Source organism: Protopterus annectens, chromosome 12.part0 (genome assembly GCF_019279795.1).
Source record: "Protopterus annectens isolate FY-2018-M chromosome 12.part0, PAN1.0, whole genome shotgun sequence".
In the NCBI taxonomy this organism is placed as follows: Eukaryota; Metazoa; Chordata; order Ceratodontiformes; family Protopteridae; genus Protopterus; species Protopterus annectens.
In genome coordinates, this window is record NC_056746.1 from 96,306,379 (window position 1) to 96,331,859 (window position 25,481).

Here is a 25,481-nt window from a genome sequence, read left to right on the forward strand (position 1 = left end):
AAAGGATTCTGGGTAATGTAGTTAATTCGCGACAGTGTGGAGATGCTCCCTAAGCTGTAGTTGGATTGCCCAAATGAAAAACAATGAATCCAAGCAGAAAATAGGTATTTTAGGTATTTTGGATCTGCGGTGCTGCAGCGGTAGCATTGTTGCCTCACAGCAAGAGGTTCTCCCGTTCAGTTCTCGGCTGGAGTGCGGGGAGTGCCTTCTGTGTGGAGTCTGCATGTCCTCCCCGTGGTTGGGTGGGCATTCGAAAGACATGCATAAATGGGCATGCCTTCGTTGAAGGTTGGACGTCGAGCTGGCGCCTCGGCATTCGTGAAAATCTACTGCCAATCATTAGCTGACCGGAGTTCCGCTGTGGTGACCCCTAACCAGGAAAAGCCAAAAGACAAACAACAACAACAACCTTGTCATTGAGAGAATTAGTATGCCAAAAATACACCGAAGCATATAGTCTTTGTATTAGGAGCCTGTTTGTGTAAAAAAAAAAAAATACTTCATGGCAGTTCTTTAAAGGCTTTGAGAAAAGCTGTTTTTGCTTCTTCTTTATTTTTAACTGCATAATTTAAGCTATTGTATTGAAATTGCAGAGTTGCTGGGTATTTCATTTGGAATCTAATTTTTTGCTTACTAAGTAAGTGCAGTATGGTGAAAGAGCTTGTCTTAACTGTTTTATCTGTAGAGGCAGATCCTGAGCAAAGGTTATCTTGCAGCCATTCCATAGAATATGTTTCCTTTTTTTTCAGCCTGAATTATTTCTTGAGCATGTGCAGCATTTAGAATTCTTACATATATTTGCCTGGGGGCATCCAGGGTCTGAGATTCTCAGAGCACGGTGTATTCTTTCAATAACAATTTTTTGGGATAGTTCTTTGTTTTCAAGAAGGAGACTGAAGATTTCCTTTGCTACATTAGCTAGCTGTGACTGTTCATATTTTTCCGGGATGCCTCTGATCAATACATTATTTTTCCTTGCTCTAGCTTCCAGATCAATCAGTTTTTGTTGTATTTCTTTGACTGAATTTTCAGTAATGGAAGAAGCTTTCTGTATTTCTTTTATCTTTGTCTCATTGCTCAGTATTCTAGCCTCATTTTTGTCCAGTCTGGTTATTATTTGATCCAAGTTATTGCCAAACACTGTAAGTTTTGAAGATAAAGATTTTATTTCTGTTTGCAGAGGCATTAAAGCTGCTTTTAATTCCTCCATGTCAAAAGATTGATCAGTTTTTAGTTTCATTTGGTTCTTTGACACTTCGGCTTGAGATTTGGTAGTTTTCTGCCTCTTAGTAATAACTTCCTTGATTGGAGAAGCAATTTGAGATAGTCTTGTTTTAGATGTGTGTGTGTTTCCATTTGGTCCATTTTTCTTTGTTGTGTGAAAGCTTGCTTCTTTTCTTATTTTTGTAGCTGCTACTCACTGCTTGCAGGCCCAGGCACATGTACAGGAGTCACTGCTTAGTCATCACCCAAATCCAAGGTATGCATTTCTTATTTTTACGCTCAGAAGATAAAAATAAGCTTCACTCAGGTAGCGACTCAGGTTTAATTATGCAGGAGTTGCTTTTTTGTAGATTTACACTGTAGCAGTAGCCTTAGATGAGGTTAGATTTGCATTTAGTAGTTGGAGCAAGCTGAAGTGTGTGCAGTCTAACTGGCGGCCATCTTAGAACCCCCTCTGCTGCAATTTCTGTTAACTTCATAAATAGTTTCCTGCTCTGTTCCTTCAGAAGAATCAGTCCCATACATATGCTCCCTGACATCTTTGATCGCTTTAGTTCTTTATTTGCTTCAAGACTTTTGAACCTATAATTCATCTCCTGACCTTTCCTTCTCTCTTTTATTCACTGATAGTGCTTCTTTTCCTATGCACAGTCTTCCATCACTGAAATGTTCCCTTCCTTTGTCAAACTTCCAGAAACTATTTGCCATCTCAGTAGTCCAATACCTTTATTACCCCCTTTCATTTTCTCTGCCACTAATCCTAAGCTCCTGTTTTCATCCAATAACATCCTGCTTTCTACCACCTTTCTTTTTTTAAACACCTGTATTGAATTATCAGTTGTGGCATAGGCAAATTTACATTCATATAAAAGTAATCAAACTATATTAATCAAAACAATCAAATCAATGTTGTTTGATGTGGCTTTCTTTAGCAACTTCAAACTATATTAATGTAACAAACATTTTACTTCACATATGTTGCTATATGTCATATAACCTAAGCAACATTACAGAAATTATTCAATTTCTGTCTCTTTTTTTAAAGAAGAAATATGTTTATTAAACTATCACTTTCGACATAGGCAATCATACATTTATATAAATGAAAACAAACCACAATGACACAATCCTAGTTGCACGTCTTTTACATCACAAACCATACTGACACACTCCCAGTTGCAAACATTATACATAACTTATAATCTACCCAGTCATTTTCAGTCAAACATTACATAGCTCATTTAAGTCCTGCCTTCTTTTAAGCCTCATTCCTTCCCTGTATGTATTGTTCCCACAATTCCCATTTTTCCTATGTAGATTGCTCCTACCCTTTTCTAAAGATCTCAATTCCTGGTGTTTTATCCACCCAGCATCTCTGACAGTGCATCCCACAGGGAGTCCTTAAAGTCCACCAACCTACCACACTCCCAGAAAATATGTTCCCAAGTACCTCTTTCTTCCCTGTCACACCTCCAACATTTGCTGTCTACCTGAGGAAAAATTCTCTGGAGTCTACTCAGGGTATAAACATATCTATGTAAACATTTCCAAGCAAAAAATCCTAAGTCTTCTAGATTTTGTTGCATATTTGGGAGACATAAATATATACTCCCACTGCTTCTTTGTGAATTGTTTGTTCAATCTCTTTTACCAGTCCTTTCTAACCTCCTCTGATTGATTCCTATAGTTATCATGCAATATTTTGTATACTCTACTAACTGTTCCTTTTGTAATGGCAGCTTCTGTTCTAGATTATACTAAAAACTCTACCAGTGATCATCTTTCATTTAGTTCCCCCTCTTTGTTTCTCTTTGCCTGTACTCTGATATCAATTCTTGATAGGGAAGGCAATCTCTAACTTGCAGTCCAAATACATTCTTGGCCTCTTCCCATTCTGTTATCTTTTCCTCTCTAGTTATTTGCCCCCAATACCTTGGTTCCTTTGTCAGTTTTCTCCAATAAATTCCAGCCCCCTCTTGCCTATTGTCTATATTCCTAATTGCAGTCATCCCTATTGGGAGAATCACCTTTCTCCATTCCCATGTTGGCTTAATTCTTAGAATTCTTTCTGCTACCTTATGGATATAATATTCGGTATGATTGTTGTTATCCTCCTTAAAGGCCTGCATCCAAAATCACAGTCTCTCCTTGTTTCTTGAGCTTCTTACCTGTTTCAACATCATCCCTTTCCACGTTGAATTATAGTTTTCTGCTTGAGCTTTGTCTAGGTCCCTTAATTGTATAGCTCTGAAATGCCTCTTCAAATTGGGTAATCCCAATCCACCATGTTCTGCTGGAAGAATCAGCTCATCCCACTTGACTCTTGCTATCTTCTTCTCCCAGATAAAGTCCTTCAGCTCATTATTAATTGCTATCCATAAGTTCTCCTCTGGTTGATAAAAATATGCCTGACCAGTGTATAAAACTAAATGGACTAAAAACATTTTGACTGCTTGTATCTTACTATCCATATCCATATAACAAAGCTTTAATTTTCTCAGTTTTTGTATTATCATTTGTTTAGTCTCTTCCCACATATCCTTAGCTGCCACACCAGAATAATTTTTAATCCATATTCCTAAATACTTGATTTTATTATGTCTCCATAAATACATATATTGCTGAACCAAATCGTTTCTGGGTATGTAACTGAGGATCATAGGATCATAGGAAGTTATTAGACTATTGGCCCTGAGGCCCTTACAAGCCTAGCCAAGAATTTAGCCTATGTTTCAACAAGTCAGCACCCTATTCCACTGTCCAGCAGGGACATAGGTGGAATCCCAGGGGTGTGTTTTCTGTTCCCCATCCAGTTATCCAGGTTGTGCTTAAAAAGGTTTAATGAGGTACTCTGTTTTACGTGGTGAGAGAGTCTATTCCACAAAAGGGGAGTCTTTGGGACACAACTCTGTCCCACCAAGTCCTATTGATGTCACAGATCAGATTGAGGTCTCGCTTGTGGGTTATTTGAGTGGAGCTTGACTTGTGGATATGCAGCAGTCCCATCAGGACGGGGTCTAAGATTGCTTTGTATGCCAGACAGACATCACCTCCCAGGAGTCTGTAGGAGACTGAGTAGAGGGACAGGGGTTTTAGCCTATCTGTGTAGGGTAGATGTTTGAGGGTCTGGATTCTCCAGGTGAGGAATCTCTGTGGTCTCTCCAGCTGCTGCATGTGCTTTGTGAGGTACATGCCAAAAGGGGCATTGTATTCAATAATCGGTCTTATAAGGGAAGAATACAGGGATGTTATGACCACCTTGTCCCTGGATGAGATACTCTTACTAATGAGGTGGGCCATGTGGAAAGCTTTCCATACAATGGAGGCAATATGGTGGTCAAAAGTCAGTTTGCTATCAACCTAGGTTCCCAAGTCCCTCGCAACAGATTGTGTGCTTAGTGCCTCATTATCAATGTAATAATTTGTGGGGATATCATTCTCCCTAAAAGGGATTTTTGGCATTTAGTTTGAGGCCGTGTTTCTGGCACCAGTCATTTGTTTGGGTGAGACCCTCTTGGAGGATGTCCACATCACTAGGGGAATTGATAACAGGACCCAACTTGCAGTCATCTGCAAACTTGGTCAGCCATAGCCCACTAGATTTGGCCTGCACTTCTGAGAAGTATATCACAAACAGCAGAGGCCCCAAGACTGATCCCTGGGGTACACCGCTTGTTATGGGTGTACTACTTGAGGTGGCTTCCCCTATTTTGGCTGATCAAAGCTGAGCTGCCTGTGTTACAGTAAAGGCTCCATCATTCTAGGTCACAAAGTCAACTTTAACTAGGTGACGTTTAATGAATTAATTTTCATGCAACTCCTAACTGACAAAAATAACTCCTCCTGCAGAAAGGATATGAAAGTAGACCAGAAACAGGGAATAGCAAAGATGGCAGGTAAGGATCGGGAAACTTATCCAAAGGAAGATATAATACACGGCTTTATTTGCAGCATATTCTGAAAATAAACTACAACTGGGGTACTAACAATGAAATTCTATAGACAGGAGATTTGATACTAAGCCATTTAATAGAGCTGGATGTCATGAAGGTATGACACATGGTTTGGGATGCATAGATGCATAGTGTACAGTGTATCGTGAAGGTAAGAGACATGGTTTGGGTTTCATAGATATATACTGGACAGTGTATTGATAACTATTTGATAATTAGTGTATGTAACAACTATGGGTAGGGTGCTGATAATCCTCAGACAATGTTAATGCATGTCTGATTAATTAAAAGCCACCTCACATAGGTTCATAAGCCATAGGTATATACTAGGGTAATGACCACTGGGTTTTTATAAGCTTAACTGTGCAATTCAAACCAGTTATGTCACTATGTATCATGAGTGTTTATTAGAAGGGGGTATGTTAGTTAGGAAGTGTCTACAGATTATGTGAGTGGTATGTTAGTTTGGGCATTACTGTCTACCTCTGTCTGTCATAGAAAAAATACACTTACTCCCTATCAGGGAATCAAACTCTGGTCTCCTAGAAGAAGGGCAGATATACTTTCCACTATACTAAGGAGGAAAACACAATGCACTCCTCAAATATTAGCTGTGGCAAGCATGCAGTGCTCACCTGTGAGCCCCAGCAAAGATGAGCAAATGACAGTTACTAACCCAGAGAGTTTAAAATACTGTAGTGATAGTTACATTTTTGTTTACTTTTAACAGATCTTTTGAATCTGTGAAGGCACTGAATCTTCCTTCAGAAATGGACCAAAGCAGAACCAAAAACAAAGTGTACCTCATGTCAGTGTCTTAAAAGATGATGGAATCTCTTCAGTGAAAGGGTGGGAAGGCAAAGTCAAATAAAATATAATTAACATCATTGGGCTAAATACAGTGCAATGTATTTATTTAATATATTTTTTATAGTTTTTACGTATACACATTTTGTATAATGTTTTACAACCATGCTGGCTAAGTTTATTTTCACATAGACCCTTAGATGGCACTGTTGTTTCAATTAACTTGATTTTGTGGTTGTGAGAATTTTGTATTTCATTATTTTATTATTTTATTATTTGAATAATTTTTGGAAAGTTTTTATATGGTGTATGATACTGTAAAACTGGTGTTTTAACATTGCATTTATATATACTGTATTTATATATTGTTTTATTGGTAATCAGTATTTAATTGAAATCCTTTATGGTTGAGTTTATTATTATTTATTTTTTATTGGTTGGGGCTTAATTAGATATCTAATAAATTGAAAGAATTGAGTGGTTAAGATTTGCATCTGATGAAGTTTTGGAAATGAAAATCCAGTGATCCATTAAGCGTTAATTGTACTGTATTGTTTTGCCTCTTGGATTATTAAACAGTGCTCTGTTTTATGACTTTGTGGTCCTTCAGTGCTTTCCTTTGGTTCTTGATGTTTCTTTTGGCACTGAATTCCTGTTTGAATTGTTTAGTACTTTAATAACTGGCATAATGTCTACCAAGGGGCTGCAGCTCCTCCACTGCAGGACCACAAGGCTCTTAATAGTACATTACTAACAGCTGATTTTGGATATATGGTGGGGAGTGCAGGGGGCTGTAGCCCCCTTTGTCCCCTATTGGTATTCCTCTATTACTGTCAGTCATTTAAAGCAATGCCAAAGCCTGTTGAAAATGGTGTGGGGTGATTAAATAAGTTAAATCAACAGCTCTGACTCTACCTAGCAGTTATTGCTACTTCTGTGTGCAGTGCAGATGTTTCTGATAAAAAAATGATAGCCATTAATTGTGTATTAGCCTCTATTCAAATATTTTACAAGGCACAAGACAAAAATATGAGGTAAAATCATGGATAGGAGAGGTGTGCTCCAATGTCTGGCATTTTTGACTGAATATAATCCCCAGTCATATAAGAGGCAAGAATATTAGACAAAAGCAAAACCATTCTGGAAAATCAAGGACGGCTGACAGCCAGGGGTGTAGCTACATTTTTCAGTTTATACTCTAAGGTTCAACACTGCTATCATCCCATCATGCACTCTGTGGTCTCTCCTCATCCTTGCTGCCCCCACCCTCCAAATGATGGTTCATCTCTGAATTATTAAGGCTAGACATTGCTCCTAACATTATGAAGATGGCAACCTGCTCTGTGATGCCATCTTGTTGCTGCCTCAAAAAGAGCCAATATGCCAAGTCCTTACTTAGTTTGGTGGACACTACAGAGAGTCCTGAAATGATCAATAAACACCACGGGTGCCATCCACAGTACAGAGAACCTGAAATATGTTTAATGGTTAATAAATTACTCCTCAAGCCTCCAAGAATTAAAGCACCTAGAATTAGGACTAAGAAACCACAGCCACCAAGAAAGATCTCTACACCAGCAGAAACTTCACAAAAGCTCATGTATACAAATTTGAACACATTCCCAATCCCATATTTGTGGACACAATTCTGAACAATCATAATTTTCTGGTAAACAAATAGCTGGTGTGAATGAACAAATATATTAAATATTACCCAAATAGTTGTTAAAAATAATCTTAAACTATGACCACAAAATGTCACAGAGGGGTGCATCTTCATAATTCATAATTTGTTGTGCTACTTTTTTACACTGGGAGCTCATACAGACACACATCCATGCGCAGAGCTTAGATCTCTACTTCTTTGCTCAAGAATCAGTACAAAAAAATAAAGGACAAAGTCAGAAAAAATGGGGAAACAACAGACCAAAAATCAGGGAAACCTTTTATTAGACATGTGTAAATGGGCGTGCCTTCATTGAAGGTTGAACGTCGAGCTGGCACCTCGGCGTTCATCAAAATCTACTGCCAATCATTAGCGGACCAGAGTTCCGCTGTGGCGACCCCTAACCGGGAAAAGCCAAAAGACAACAACAACAACACTGTTTCAGTTAATAATACAACATATTTTGCAGCAGCATGCATTTTCAGAAGAATAAAAGCCTAAAAAACTCTAATGTTTGGCATTTTACCAGAAAATCAAAAGAATTTACAGGGAATGCATACCTCTCAACTGCACAGATTTCTGCAGAATGTCCAGATTTTTGCCTCATATTTTTGGTCCGTTTTTTTATAAAATTGTGGTTTTCTGGCAAATTAGTGGCAACTCATACAAGGCAGTGAATGTGAGGAAAAACCTAGAATGTTCTTGAAAACCAAGGATAGCTGACAGCTAAGGTCTGCAGCACAACAAGCAACTAGTTAATTAATGAAATAAGCAATGTATTTACTCTATTAAGCACTGCGGAAGACGAGACACAGTTACACGGTTATCAGACAACAAAATGCTATGTTCACGAACCATTTAGAAAAAACAGCAAAATAAAACATCTGTGAAAGGGAATTGCAGGAATGTGTAGTGGCTGGATCAGATGATAGAAATATGGGCAAGGTGTCTGCTGCTTTTTTGATGGTGGGGGGGGGGGGGTTCACCTGCTGGGTCCCAATGAAACTAAGCTTTCTTCTAATGCAGTTTTTCAATATTTTTTTTTTTTACTTTATAAGCTAATGAAGAATTATGATTCTGTGCAGAAGAAATCATCCCAAGTCACAGTTTTTACACGCATTTAGAAGCAAGTGACAAAGGGTGCAGACCACATGCAGAATACACCAACAACTGAGTCAAAATAAATTCAAATGAGTGATATCAAAATCCCAAAAACTGATGAAAGGAACCACTGTACGAGTGAAGTCAAACCACAACAAATCTAAGTGTGCTGAAAGCTCTGAGATTTCAAGAACTAAAAGGTTTTAACCTATGACCTGCACCTTCATTAAGGTAGCTTAGCCTGCAGAACTGCCTGGAAGCAAAACGATATTGACATGATAATCTCCCCAAGCGTAAATCAGTGCCCGACTTGCTCTTCCATGACACCTGCTATGCTTTCTCTTCTGCTGATGCTGCACTGTCTGCCCTCATCAGTTTGATCACATCAAAGAGAATAGTGACTCATTTCACCCTTCCTTGAATGATCAGAAAAGTAACTTAAAAGACAGGTGTAGAAAGGGTTTTACGATCTATGGCAGAGAATAATACTTTAAAAAAACTGCAGGCAAATTTATGGATCTGAGTGTCTTCAGAAAACACATGCTAATGCAAGTCCTGTCATTCTAACAACTTAATATTTAAAAATTGTTCGTAGTTTAGGGCCTTTGTCACCCCCATTATTTTTGGCTTTGCTCATATTTCTTACACTAAGAAGTTAAGAGGTATGTTCCCGGCTAAGTGCTGTGACATCATGAAATCAAAGACAAACACTCATAACTGACTATCCTTGACTTTACAGATTTTTAAAAGTCAGTATTTGTTACCTTACTTAGAAAACTTCTGCTGACACAGCTGGCTGGCCAGTTAAGCAGCAGGACCCAAAGGACGTTTGTGTACTCAGGGAAACCATGTGACAACAGCTGTATGATATAACCTGACTAACTGCAACCATTCCAGAATTCCATCATCTGCTAAGCACAGACTCTGTATCATCGTTGTAATTCACTCATATTCACAGCTCTTTCTGTGCAATCATGTCACGACCTTAAAGAACAATCCATAACTGCAACCGTGACCTGCATTATTTCATGACATTGTTATGTTTCCAGAAAAATAGGCATGTGGTGACATGTGTTTTCATTCTGTGGAGTCACTTTGTACGTACAGACAATACAGAGAACAGGGAAAATTTCCAGCACTAGGGAAGTGCTGGGGGTTTCTAAAAAGCATGTCATGGTTAGGGGCCTGATGCTTCTAACTGATGTAACGTCTCATTCTGTACTAAAGGACTGAGAAGTCATACTAACGTTTACTGGGTTCACATGGATGGTACTAATCTCTTGGACTGTACATCCAAATTTCTGGGAAAACATCTACGTTTTGGAAAAGCTGTGTTTAACTGAAACCAGTGTGTGACAGAAAGCCTTTTAATTTTATTATGGTAAGAACAGTACAAGATGATGTTACAAATTATGCTCTGTTTGTGGTCTTCTCAGATTAATGGAGTTTTGGTTCATGTGTCAGGCAGTAAATCTATTTCTGTCTTACATTCAGATAATTGAAGATATAAGCCTTGTAAAAAGCACTTCCTGTGATGCATTATGATTTATGGTTTCTTAGCAAATTCAAAACTTTGTTATAAAAATGTTTTGTCAGTACATAATGAATACGGTATGAAAAGTTAGAAAGTTCTGCCTGTTTTTAGCATTATGCCAAATGGCAAGTATTTCAAAATAACAGGAATTGAGTGACAGGATGTGTTTTGGGGAGATGGAGAAAAGGTGACAAAAGCAGCAATCTAATTTGCCTGGTACCTCCAAAAAATGGCACAATGTCTTTAATATTTATTCAAGTAAACAGCAAGGAGGGCCACAGCTTCCGTTTTGCATTACAATAACTGTCAAAATGCCACCAAAACAGAGCATCCTTATATTAATGGATTTTAGTATCCATGTTTATCACAGGGGTATGTCCCAGGTAGGGGTGGGGAGATTTATTTGTATTAATCAGCATCAGATGACGTCAGAAGCATCTCATAGGAAATCTAAGCCATTATGCCGTCATATGACAAAAATAAGTGGAAATGCTTTCCGAACAGAATTAATTCCAAAATGAGGAAATAAACACCGCTAGTCATATAAAGTCTGAAAACATTATAAAATCTGTAATATGTAATAAATGTTTGTTTGTTGTTATAGAGTGGTGGCTACGATACTGATCAGTTTGTTGACCCTCCTACTCATGACTTCATCTGTAGCGTGTGTCATGGTGTCTTCAAGTATCCAGTGCGGATGTACTGTGGCCATGTCTTCTGTAAGAAGTGCATATTGCAGTGGCTGAGAGGGTAAGTTATTTCACTGCTAAAACTGGAGTCTGTACTACATTAAGCAGAATTATGTTACTGAGATACCTGAAAAAAAGGTAGGAGAGCAACTGTAACTGAAAATTGAGGCTGCATTTCCATAGAGACATCGTAATGATACGTTTTACCTGCTGGATCGAATATCAGTTCCTAGTCATTTCATCCTTTCCTTTGGGAATATACTTATCTATACAATTTCTGATATATGAATATGGAATATTAGTGAAACACATAAGCACATTAACAGCTTTGATTAATGTACAAAGCAGTAAAATGCAGCCTAACATGGACTGCTTTACTTGAAATAGCAAACAGGCATGTTCCCAATGGATACAAAACACAACGTTTTCCCAACAACAACCAAGAACAAAATGAATGGCAAATGTTGAAACAAGCCTGGATTCCACGAACACAGTCAGGCAATCAATCCTTGTAAAAATTTTTTTTTATTCTATAAGTCAAAAACCTCTTAAAAGGTATAATAAAACATAAGCACTTAAAAGTGCTACTAGTTAAACGCTTTCATCTACTAAAGTTGTAGACTTCTTCAGAACAAGTAGCACTATAGACCAATCCATTTAAATACATTACTTTTGGCGCCAATGGGTAAATTTGAAAAAATTAAAGCTGTAGCTGTCTAATTTCCGTAAAATACTATTGCTTAATATAACACATATTAAATACAATGACAGTTTCACATATTATACTAAACCAAACCATCTTAAGAAATCATCAATCAAATAGGATGAAATCAACTATAAGGATGAACATTTTAAAACATCTATAAATAATTTATTACAACAAATAATCATGCCCAGGTTATTAAAATGGGCTTAATCGGAATGTAATCATTTAGTCCTGGAGAAGTGGTTGTATCCAATAGCAATTGCCATTTTACTTCCCTTGATCCCAGAATAGCCTTTATATTCCCACCTCGGGGGGGGGGCTTTCTGTAACCTGTTCAATGATACCAAATTTAAAACTATGATTATTCCCCCACTTCTCAATGTGCCTATATAAGGCATTAGTTTTATCCTGCTTCCTGATATATAAATGGTCATAAATCCGATTTTTGAGAGATCTGTTTGAGGCATTTATCAGTTTTTCCCATATAGTATCCTGGACATGCCATACATTTAGCTAAATAAATCACGTGTTTAGTGTTACAGTTGCCAGTTTTAAATGTAACAGTAGTTCTATCCTTATTTGCCAAAACTATATGGGAAAAACTGATAAATGTCTCAAATAGATCTCTCAAAAATCAGACTTACGACCATTTATATATCAGGAAGCAGGATAAAACTAATGCCTTATATAGGCACATTGAGAAGTGGGGGAATAATCATAGTTTTAAATTTGGTATCATTGAACAGGTTACGGAAAGCCCCCCGAGGTGGGAATATAAAGGCTATTCTGGGATCAAGGGAAGTAAAATGGCAATTGCTATTGGATGCAACGACTTCCCCAGGACTAAATGATAACATTCCGATTAAGCCCATTTTAATAACCTGGGCATGATTATTTGTTGTAATAAATTATTTATAGATGTTTTAAAATGTTCATCCTTATAGTTGATTTCATCCTATTTGATTGATGATTTCTTAAGATGGTTTGGTTTAGTATAATATGTGAAACTGTCATTGTATTTTATATGTGTTATATTAAGCACAGTATTTTATGGAAATTAGACAGCTACAGCTTTAATTTTTTCAAATGTACCCATTGGCGCCAAAAGTAATGTATTTAAATGGATTGGTCTATAGTGCTACTTGTTCTGAAGAAGTCTACAACTTTAGTAGATGAAAGCGCTTAACTAGTAGCACTTTTAAGTGCTTATATTTTATTACGGCCTTTAAGAGGTTTCTTGCTTATAGAATACATTTTTTTTTTTTACAAGGATTGATTGCCTGACTGTGTTCGTGAAATCCAGGCTTGTTTTAACGTTTGCCATTCATTTTGTTCTTGGATGTTCCCAATGGAGAAACAGCTAGGAGTAGCTCCGAGGCTAACTGTCACTGCAGACACAGAATATTCACAAAGAATGAAGTAAAGTCCAGTGATTATAAATGCTACGCAGGTAATAGTAAGCATCAAACTTGTTTATTAGAATACACATAGGTTTCAGGTCAGCACCCTACCTCATATTTTATATTTTTAAAATGTGTTTTATGGCTTTAAATATGAATTTGCAGTTAATTTGTTGTTCTCTTCTGACTGGGCTGTGTCTTGATTTTAGTTTAAATGTATGTGAATAGGAGTTTGTTATGTAACACACTGAAAGCTTTGTGTATTCTAAATAAACAAGTTTGCTACTTACTAATACCTGTCTAGAGTTTCTAATCACTGGACTTTACTTTGTTCTTTGTGAATGTACCTAATGGAATCATACATAAAAATGGATTTTTTGCAATCTAATACTAGTAAAATATATGTCTTCTCTTAAAGAAAATGTTTCAGTTTAACTTTCATAGAAATTAAGAAATGATAAGCAGGTAAGCACTAAAGAGCTGCATGGTGGTTACATACTTATCTAATATTCAAGTTTACACTTGCTGGAAGAATAACAGTAAATGTACATAAGTGTCTACCAATTTGCAATTTCAAATAAGAGTCCATTTAGCCTTAATTTTTTTAATGTTTTCAGAACTGTAATACTACTGCAGCAATTAGGGAGGGTTAAATAAAGCAGCAAATAGTCATTAACCCAGTAATAAAGAAACAAGGACCATCGTTTTGTTATTATCTTACTAGCCATTGGTGATTGCTTTATTTTTACTGGAAATCATTCAAGGTGTGCATGCATTTTAATTGCCAATAAAAATCTGAGTGAATGAAAAGTTTGAATACTATAAATTTCTGTTCATTTATACCTCCCTTTTGTCTGGTATCAGGTAACTGAGTAGAACTAGGTTAGAATTATCATCTTCTAAAAGACCTGTGAGTTTGCCTCATTAGAAAGAGATGTCTGGCATGATTGCTGTTTTGCTTCCTAGCAATGAATCTTATAGTTAATTAAATAATTAAATGATAACTGTTTGTCCTCCAATCCCTACCCTTCAATTTTTCACTTGTATGCTATGTGATTAACAGGTCAAGTACAAACTAGGAGGCAGAAAGGCCTAGCTAGATTAACAAAACACATATATTCCTTCTATCTCTGTAGTTCTAACTAATAATACCCATTTGTTAACCAGGTACACACACTGTTCACACGGTTCCTTTTCAGAGAAGACCCAGAAGCAATGTCTGGTTAAGTGAGTTGCTCAAAGTCATACATTAGGCAAATGAGGACTGAAAGACTCAAACTCTGTAAGACAGGAATTACAGCTCATAGTGTTAACCCTCTGCACCAACTGCCAGAGTGCGATCCAGCTGACCTGTGTTAGACAAGAGGCTCAGCAATGGAAGAGCTGGACAGAAGAGGATGGGTGTGAGCAGATTATGCCAAGTAGTCCATTTTTGGGGGAGGGGGAGGGTAGTCTTGGTCAGCCTTAATTGCTCTTGACATAGGTCTGATGTTCCAAGACAGTGACTGTAGCATGTGTGTGTGTGTGTGTGTGTGTGTGTGTGTGTGTGTGTGTGTGTGTGTGTGTGTGTGTGTGTGTGTCAGCATTAACATTTTGGGGAAGGCATGGAATGCCCCCACAGTGATAAGGGTGCTCATGTCAACCCCCAGGGGTGTGGTTATGGACATAACCACAAAACTACTGATGGCTGTCTGTATGATAGCTCCTGAGAAATAGATGGCGGATGGCTGGCACGCAATGGGGAGAAATAATATATAATAAGAGGTACCAAGCATATATTTGAAACTCTCACAGCTGACACTCATTTGTACAATTGCTATTGTGCAACCAGTGGGCTTTTTCTTTGAAAAATTAATTGCTGGTATACTGGGTATTTCCTCTTTCCCCATGAGGTTGAGACCTCAGATTTAGCTTGTAGAAGTAGTGGGGGTGTGCAGCCTGCCACTCCCTTCCCCTACATTGGGGAGATTGTATGGGGTTTGCTGTCTTGCAAAAATGCTTTTCAGTATGTTTTTTACTCCCAGATAATGCTTGTGTTTGAGAGTTTCATTTATTTCTGATTGCACATGTGTGAGGTGAGCAAAAATGTGGACTGGGTGACTCAAGGGGTAAAAGAAAAAATCTGAGGAGTATCAAGTCTATTAGTTAACATTAGTGGTAGGGAAAGTAATGGAGAATGTAGAATAACGTGTTGTACCTTTAATAAGCATTTCCAAGGTTTATATATGCATATAAATAGTAAGCACATGCTAGCTTCAGTTAGTTTATAAGGTAAAGTTACTTAGCCTCATTTATGATGTGTTTGTACATAATAAAGCTGCCTAAACAGAACCCATGAATGTTCATCTACTTCATCCTGACTAGATGAGCAACTTGGTGTCAGAAGTGGGATTCCAGAGACTGCATTTCAGAGCCATGAGGTGCAGAGTTAACGGTGAAGGCAAACTAAGTGAACTGAGAGCAGGAAAAGGTAATGAAAAGGTAATGAAAACTTGCACAAATAATTTATTTATTAAAAAAGATAAAACAGAGCATTACAAGGGCACAAAACACATTATTAAGCCAACAAATAGCACGGAAACATTTATCAAGCAAATGAGAAGCATAAAAAAGCTCATTAATCAAAGGAAATATTTTAAATTATCTGATAAACAAGCATCAGAAAAGCTTATAAAGGGTTCAGAATTACCTCAGAATTGCAAAACAAGCATTTTTAGAGTTAAAATGAGCACAAGAAAATATAATGGGCATGAAAAGAGATTAAATTAGCAAAATGAATGTTATAAAGGGCAAAAAGGGCACATTAAGCATAAACAAAGTAAGGTGACTGCAGGTTTTTTGGCAAATTACCATGTTTTGGCATAAACTATTATTTTGCATTGGTTAAAGCTCTGAATGGTATATAACTAGTGTTATTCAAAGTATCTCAAAGTGTGTAAAGGTGCTTACAGTGAATGTTTATTATTGTGCATTTATTCTGAAGAGTTTGTTGTATGCAAACTGCAACTATTTTATGAAGTGCAGTCAAATACAGCCATTTTGAAAAGTTTCTTGTGCTGGGTGTGTCTGTTTGCAGAGTGTCACCATTACAGAGTGTTTCTTGCACTGTACAGAGATATTTAGCAAAGTGCAGCCATTCTGGGGAATATTCAGTGTGCTGTGTACTGTCTATTCATAAAGTGCAGTTACTTTGAAATGTTTCTTACTCTACCCTTCTTCTACCCAGTTTATTTGCACAGTGCAGTTACTTCAAATGTTTCTTATAATGATAAGTAACTTTTACAGTACAGTGATTTCAAGACTATTACAGTACAGTACCGGGAGACTTATTTCGCAAAGTTCAGTTAAACAGAGGCTTGTTCTCCTATTGGGCATAGTTACAAGTACTGACATAAATTTCTGGCACATGTATATGTGTGTGTGTTCATGCATACTTGCAAAAGTCTTCACTGAGATGTAAGTCTTCACTGAGATGTGTTAATATGGCAGACGGATTTTGAAAACTACTACCACTTGTATTTGTTCAGAATGTTGCAGAGAATTGGAGAATATTTGAGCAAGAGTATGATATATTTATACAAGTAGCTCATTCTGATAAAGATACATGCACCAGGGCATTTATTTTCCTAAATCTAGCAGGGTCAGAGGCTACTGAAAGGGAGCGTTCATTTGTATACGCACCAGCAGTGTATGAAGGTGAAGAGGAAACTCATCATATTGTTGTGCAGGCTGAATCAAGGGAAGACCCCGAGTGTTTGAAGCGTAAATTCAGAGAAATGTGTAACCCCCAGACTAATGTTACATTAGAGAGGCATTTGTTTTACAAAAGAGATCAAAAGCAAGGGAAAACTTTTGCAGCTTATATTACTGACCTGGGAAACAAAGCTTAAACATGTAAGTTTGGTGATTTAAAAGATGAGTTAATAAAGGACAGGCTTGTGTGTGGTATTAATAGTGCTGCTGTGAAAGATTTTGCTTTATGACATTGATTTAATGCAGAGCAAAGCTACTGAGATTTGTCAAATCCATGAAGTTACAGAAAGGCATACAAATATGCTTGTAAGTGATAAGAGCATGGTTTCAGCAGGCTCCAGAGCAAACGTGGATAGTATGCAACATGTGAATAGCAAAAGCAGGCCTAAGCACATGGCAGCTGCAGCCCTTGTTGGTTTTCCAGGGAGCACTCACTATCTTCCAGCAAGTTCCAAGACCAGTTCAGTTAAAGGAGCATGCTCAATGCAGTGCAAGGGTGAATCAGCAAAACCCAAGTCAAGCTTTATTGTTAACTGTTGCAATTGTGGTGCCAACCATGTGTCCTAAAGAGAAAAGTGCGTCGCATTTGGTCAGCAAGTCACAAATGTAAGAAATGGAGCCATTTTCAAAGATTTTATAAATCAAGTAAGCCTCACACTGTTGCAAAGAAGGGTCATTCAAAAAAACAAATTGATCAAATAGAACTGCAACAGTCTGCTTTCTATGTAGATGGTGTGTCAATAATTGGTGAGAGGACTAATGCAGTAGATTTATTGGTAAAGAATGAAGTGATTTGTACTGTCTGGATCAATGGTAAATCCACCGAGCTCAAAGTAGATACTGGTTCATATTGTAATGTTATGTCTGCAGATACTTTTGGTCAGGTGAGAGCTGGTGAACAACTAAATGTGACCAGTTTTGCTAAACTTGTTCCTTATGGAAGTATAGAAATTCACATTGAAGGCTCAGTAGTGCTTTCATGTTATGTGGCCAAGAACTGTTATAGCTTATTATTCTATGTAGTCCAAAGACCTGCGTAGTCATTATTGGATCTCAGAGACAGTATGAGAATTAACCTGTTTTATTTTAACAAAGGAGTTCATCAGATAAGCACATGTCCCAGTTCCAGCTTCAATACCACTATTTTTTTAGAATATGCTGATGTTTTCGATGACAAGTTGCGCAAACTTCCAGTTGTGTATTCTATGAAATTAAACCCAGAGATCAGTCTAGTGGTCAGACCAGCAAGAAGAGTTCCAATAGCCATACAGCATAAAGTCAAAGCTCAGGTTGGATAAAATGGTGCAGCAAAAGGTGTGATTTGTCCAGTGACAGAACCTACCAAATGGGTGTCGTCCATGGTAGCAGCTCACAAAAAAGGTTCAGATGAAATCAGAATACGCATTAACCCAAGAGATTTGAACAAAGCATTAAAGAGACCATATCATCCTATGTGTATAGTTGAAGAAGTCACAGCTCTAATACTGAATGCCACTGTTTTTTCTGTCTTAGTTGCAAAGAGTTCATTTTGGCAAGTGATGGTTGATGGCAAATCTTCATTACTGACTACATTCAGTACCCCATTTGGAAGATACAAATTCCTTAGGATGCCATTTAGAATAAATTCTGCAAATGAAGTCTTCCAGTGTGCAATGGAGCATTTTTTTTCAGGTTATCCTTGTGCTATAATAGTAGATGATTTATTGATTGGAGGCAATGCTGAAGCAGAGCATGACAGAAATCTTAAGAAAGTTCTAGACAGAGCACGTGAAGTAAACTTAAAGCTTAATACTTTGAAATGCACATTCAGACTACCAAAGGTTACATATGTAGGTCATTTATTTATAGGTCATTTATTTACTAGCCTTGGCTTGATACCTGACCCATCCTAGCAAGCAACCATTCTTGAGATGTAGAAAAACAACCACTTGAAGGAGGTGTCCAGGAACACAAGATACCAGGTGTCCTCAGTAAAAATGTTTTAATGCAAAGCCAAAATCCACAGCAGCAACCAATACAATTTACAAAAAGCAGCACAGCTACAAGAACAAAATGTTGGATAAGCGCTTTTGTCTGCTACCATAGCAGACTTTATCAAAAATCAGTTGCTGCTGTGGATTTTGGCTTTGCATTAAAGCATTTTTACTGAGGACACCTGGTATCTTGTGTTCCTGGACACCACCTTCAAGTGGTTGTCTTTCTACAGTTCCTTGGTTCCACTTGTTTACCCACTGTGATTTAACCATTCTTGAGATGCCAGAGCTGGATAATGGGAAAGCTCTACAGCATTTTCTTGGTATGGTCAACTATTTAGGCAAGTTTATATCAGACTTTAGTGAGTTCACAGCGCCTTTGAGAGAGCTCACACATAATAATGTTACATGGTCATGGCTAGAACAGCACCAGAAAGCATTTGAAGATCTTAAGCAGAAAATTGTTACCCCACCAACATTAAGATACTATGATGTCAACAAACCAGTAACTCTTTCCTGCGATGCTTCAAAATTTGGTTTAGGTGCAGTTATTCTTCAGGAGGGCAGGCCAGTAGCCAATGCATCTAGAACACTTACCCAAACTGAAATCCAATATGCTCAGATTGAGGAAGAACGTTTGGCAATAGTGTTTGCATGTTCCAAGAAATACACAGCAACCTGGACATAGTTGTATATATATATATATATATATATATATATATATATATATATATATATATATATATATATATATATATATATATATATATATATATATATATATATATATATATATATATATATATATATATATATATATATATATATATAAATCTAATTCTGTGTAATTACATGATGAAAATAATTGCATGTCAGTCAATCACATCAATAATGGATAACTCGTTTCTAAAAGAGGGGGAACAGGTGTGCTGTACCTTTAAGAAGCATTTCCAAGGTGTGTACCTGAATATAAACACCAAGTACGTGGTAGCTTCAGTACCATTTTGAAGGTGCAGCCAGAGTGTGAACATCTATGTGTATGATAGCTAGTAAGTTTATAAGTTAAAGTTACCTAGCCCCGTTTATGATATGTTTGTATATAATAAAGCTACTTGCACAGAGCCCATGAATGTTTGTCTGCTTCATCCTGACTAGATTAGCGACAGAGAGAATCTTGTAGGAAATGTTAATACAATTTCTAGAAGTCAGAGGCATAGAAATGGTGGGGAAAAAGGGGCAGTCGTCTTGGGTAGCGACAACAGACATCTTACTGTTTTTTTTTTTTTTTTGCCATTCAGTCTGAAGAATGTGGGGGCACCAATAAGGGGCTTGCCCTGCTCTGGGCATCAAAAGTCCTAGATTCACCTTTGCTAGAAGGCAACAGTCCCAGGATGGTTACCACCACAAGCTCATGACTGTAGGAAGCTAACAATCAAATTTCATGTTTGTGTTTCCCTCAGTGCTTTACAGGTTACTGGCAGGAATACTAGAGAGGTTGTGGGCATGACCAAGACTGAGGAACTGGGTTCTTGCAATGTTGAGTGACAGGATACAGAAGGCTGTGGTGAGGAGTACAAAGTGAGGAATAAGAAAAGTGAAAGTGGAGAACTGCGGGGGCAAGTCCTGGGCCCAGTACTCTTCAGTGTGTTTCTCCCAGACATATCTGAGGGGGGATAGAACGGGAACAACCAAGGGTATATATATATATATCTATACACATATATATATATATATATATATATATATATATATATATATATATATATATATATATATATGGATCTACCTGACATGGTCGACAAGCCATTTGATCGACTTTTATTTGGTCGACAATTCATTTGGTTGATAGGCAGATTTGCCCCCCTCCCCAATGTTGTGCAACCCTGGAGTTGATATATATAGTTAGGGGTGGGGCACAGCCCCACATTGGGGGTGGCGAAGCCCCCACATAAAACTGCTTGTCGACCAAATGAATTGTCGACCAAATAACAGTCGATCAAATGGCTTGTCGACCATGTCAGGTAGACCCATATGAGAGAGAGAGAGAGAGAGAGAGATGCAGAAGTAGAGGATGGAGGGGAAAGTCTAATGAGGGATTTGGAAAAGCTGACCAAATGGGCACACAGACATTAATGGAAGCTTGGTGCAGGCAAATTTAAATTTACTGTACTTAGGCCATAACAACCCTTATGTGAAGTTGTATCCAGGAGTTGTGGTAAAGAAGTAGGGACAACCTACACCACCAAAACACACACATAGAAGCAAATAAACACATGCCTACACTTGCAGAGCCTCTTAATAAAAACCTGCCCAAACAACCGAGACCTCCAAAGCAGAAATGCAAGCAACCTCCTCCCCCAACACAACCCAAATGACACATAGCCCACAAACCCAAAAAAAACAGTAAGATGTCTGTTGTCCCTACCCAAGATGACTGCCCCTTTTTCCCCACCATTTCTATGCCTCTGACTTCTAGAAATTTTATTAACATTTCCTACAAAATTCTCTCTGTGCCACTCAACTACAGCCCATAAGGCATAACGTACCCAAAACTCTAGTCATAGGTGACTCTATAGTCAGGCATACTGATGTTCCACTCACCAGGCTAAACAAGGAGAAAGTTACTGTCAGGTGCCTGTCGGGTGCCAGGATCCGCCACATAACGCATGCTCTCAGGTCACTCCACAACAAGTAAAAATATGACTCTGTCATTGTCCATGTTGGTGTAAATGACCTGAGATGTACCTCCCTGGACTACATGAAAAGAGACATGGATGAGTTCTCCGATCTTGTAGCCCAGGCAGGTATGACCCTAGCCCTGAGTAGCATCCTGCCATCACCCAGAATGATACCACAGTACAAGGACAAAATGATTGATTTCAACAATTGGCTAAGCTTCTGGTGTCATTTTAAGAGAATCCAGTTTCTGCCTGCTGGGATGACATGATGAACAGACCACAATGCTTTGCCAGAGATGGCCTGCACCTGTTGCCCTTGGGATTCTGGATACTGGCAAAGGCTCTTGCCACTCCTATAGCACCTTTTTTAGGCAAGGTTCAAATGACAAATTGACCACTGTAACAGGTACAAGCAAGCAAAATATGAGGATAATACTACTCAATTCTAGAAGTCTAAACCTCAAAATGCACTCACTCGAGGCACTACTTAAATGGAGAACATCGACATCTGTGCAGTGACAGAGACTTGGTTCAAAGCTTCAGAGAGCACCCATGCATTACCAGGCTATAATTCATAACACACCTTTCGGCCGCCTAACCCGGAACGAAACACTAAAGGTGGAGGCGTGTCCATATTCATTAAGGATGTCCACACCTCCAAGCTAGCTGCTCAGCATAATACATCCGAGATTATCCAAGTGCAATTAACTCTGGGCAAGACTGCAATTCAAACTGTAGCTTGCAACAGACCCCCCACCATGCCCCAGGATTCCCACTCCTCTTTTCTTGATACACTGGAAAATATTAGGGTACAACCCAACATCCTAATAATTGGTGATTTCAACTACTCCACCATTAACTGGGAAAACTACTCATGTACCAACTCTTTTGCTCAATGTTTTCTGGAACTCATAAATTCCAACACCTTGGATCAACTTATCCACACCCCCAGCAGGGGCGGCAATATCCTAGACCTGGTCATTACCAACATGGGTGACTGGTGCTCCACACCAGAGGTCAATTCCTCGTTGGTCAGATCCGACCACAAGCTAATCATCCTAGACATCCACATCCTGCCCCCACCCCCCATTAGGGAAACAACCATAAAAAATTTCTCCAAAGCCAACTTCACACTTCTTAAGACAGAAGTGGCAAACTTCACGACATCCATGCAGATGGACAATAGAGGTACGACTGCTGAATCCTACACAAATACATTTTATAAGAACTTACACGAGTGCATGGATCATGCTATCCCTAACAGAACCAAGATGCTATCCTCCAAAAAAAGGAAGCCAATCTGGTGGTCTTCTGCCATAAACAAACTCTACAACAGAAGGAAGAAACTGTTGCAAAAAAGAGTAAAATCCCATGATTGGAGGAACTCCCTGGTCAGCCTCAGTAAGAAGCTGAGATCCCTCATAAAATCCTCTAAAGCTAGTTATGGAAACAAAATCACCACTGATTCTAAAGACAACCACAAAGCATTCTATAGCTCTGTCAAGAATATCAATGCCAGCAGTCAGATCTGCTCTGAGTTACAGCACAATGGCACTAAATATACAAAAAACAACTGATATTGCCAACATCCTGGCAGATAGGTTCAGTGCTAACTTTACCCCCCCTCTCACCCACTAAAGGGCCCATCTCTATACTGGAAGAATGCAAAGTTCTTGTAATCATGGCTGCATAGGTAAAAACCTCACTCTCCAAAGCCAAGAACACAGCATCCATGGGACCTGACAACATCCCAGGCTGCATTCTACATGAACTACAGAATGAACTGGCACCCCACCTAAGTACCATGTTCAGTCATAGCCTTACCTCAGGTTTTGTGCCCATTGAATGGCGCACTGCGACGGTTATCCCACTCCACAAAGGGGGAGCCTCGACAGACCCCGGGAACTACCGCCCCATTAGCCTGATGAGCCTGGTCTGCAAGGCCATAGAACGTATCATCATGGAACTCATAAACAAAGACATTGGTAATCTCCAAACTCTGGACCCCACACAGTTCGGGCTTGTAAAAGGCAGATCATGTCTCCTAAACCTGATAGACTTCTTTGAAGCAGTCACCAAAGCCTTAGATGAGGGTAAGGTGGTTCACACAGCCTATCTAGATCTCGCCAAGACTTTTGACACATGCCCCACTCTGGAATTATAGATAAACTCACTAAACTAGGTAGAAATCCCTATGTCACAAGATGGGTTGCCAACTGGCTTACTGACAGAACCCACACTGTGAAAGTAGCAGACTCCAAATCCGACTTCAGACCAGTGACAAGTGGAGTACCACAGGGTTCAGTCCTGGGACCTTTCCTGTTTGGTATCTACTTGTCTGAAGTACAGGCTAACACAGAAGGTCTTTGGCCAACTAAGTTCACAGATGACTGCAAACTAGGAGCCATAATCGAAACTCCTAACAATGTGGACATCCTACAAAAGGGCCTCACTGAGATAGATACCTGGTGTCAAAGCCATGGCCTCAAGCTCAATGCCAAAAAGTGCATTGTCATCCCCTTTGGTAAAAACTCTGTACCCATGAACTACCACATAGGCAGTAGTCTACTTAACACTGAAAGTGTGATAAGAGACCTTGGGACACATGTGGACAGTAGTCTCTCCTTTGATAATCACATCGCCACAGTGGTCAGGAAATCCTTGTACATGGCACACCTGATCATAAAAGGTTCCTCATCCAGAAAAAATTAGGTAATTGTTCCCCTCTACTCATCACTCATTAGGCCCATTATAGAGTACAACGCCCCTTTTGATATGTACCTCACAAGACATCTACAACTGGAAAGGCCACAGAAATACCTCACAAAGAGGATTACTGGCATCAAACAGGTGCCCTACTCAGACCCTTTCAGAAAACTCCAGCTTCAGAGGTGATCTCTGCCTAATGTACAAAGCTATGTCAAACCCAGAACTTTTGGACATGCTCCACTTAAAGAAATCCCAATCCTTCCATGCTACACGCTCTAGGGACCTAAACCCTGTCACCACAATAAACAGAACATGCTGGAGGGATAGATTCCTGTCCCAGAGACTTCCCATAGTCTGGAACAGACTACCTATCTATGTCAAACATAGCTCCTCATTAGCACTCTTCAAGAAAAATCTTGATGATTGAATGGGAAATAGGAAATTCACCCCAGGGATCACTTCTGTGGCTCTGCTTGACAGGGGCACAGGAAAATAATTTTCTTGGATGGCGAAAGCCAGGGTACCTTTATGAACCTATGAAGAAAAGAATCTGAGGGTGTTGATTACACCTGGAACGGATCACCAGCAGTTGAGTGAAAGGTTAATGGCAACATAAAATAGAATACTGATTGTGCATCCATGAGGGTTAGAGTCCAGCAGCAGAGAGATAATATTGTGACTCTACAAGAGCTTGATTAGACCATATCCTGAATACTGTGTGCAATTCTAGACGCCATACAAAGAAAGGGACATCAGGCTTCTGGAAGATATTCAGAGGAAACCCATTAGAAAGGATCATATGGGATAATGAGGAAATAATATAATAAGAGTCTAGAAAACTATGGTTCTTGTCATTAGAGAGAAGAGATGAGACTTTTGCTGTACAAGATCACATCAGAAGATGTGAAGAGGCCATCTTGAAAAGAAATAAAGGGGGGCTCAGTCATCAAATTATAGATCAAATTACAGGGACTAAGTACTCCTAGGATCTCAGTGTATAGGTGGCAAAAGGGTGACAGGGATTATTGTAATGGAGGGGATGGACAATCTCAAATGCACTTAAAAATCAGACTAGACAAGCTCATTACCTCCTGCTTTCAATATAATGCAATGTATTCCTTTTCGTTAATAAATCCACAAGAAATTATTTTTATTTGAAAGCAAAACTAATTTAATGGAAAAGATCTGAATATTACGGAAAATGATGGGTAATAGACTACCTATCTCTGGTGAAATTAAATCTGAGTAAAGGCTAGATTTGATATGAGGTTCCAGCAAAATAAATAAA

The 25,481-nt window shown here is 38.6% G+C and overlaps 1 protein-coding gene across 1 annotated transcript in view; it reads left to right on the top strand.

The window, feature by feature from the left end:
- Positions 1–25,481, top strand: part of RNF151 (ring finger protein 151) — an 81,177-nt gene that overhangs the window by 22,837 nt on the left and 32,859 nt on the right. Inside the window, exon 3 of the mRNA XM_044088893.1 lies at positions 10,890–11,035. Within this exon, the coding sequence (XP_043944828.1) occupies positions 10,890–11,035 (146 nt within the window). The remainder of the gene's footprint in view (positions 1–10,889; positions 11,036–25,481) is intronic.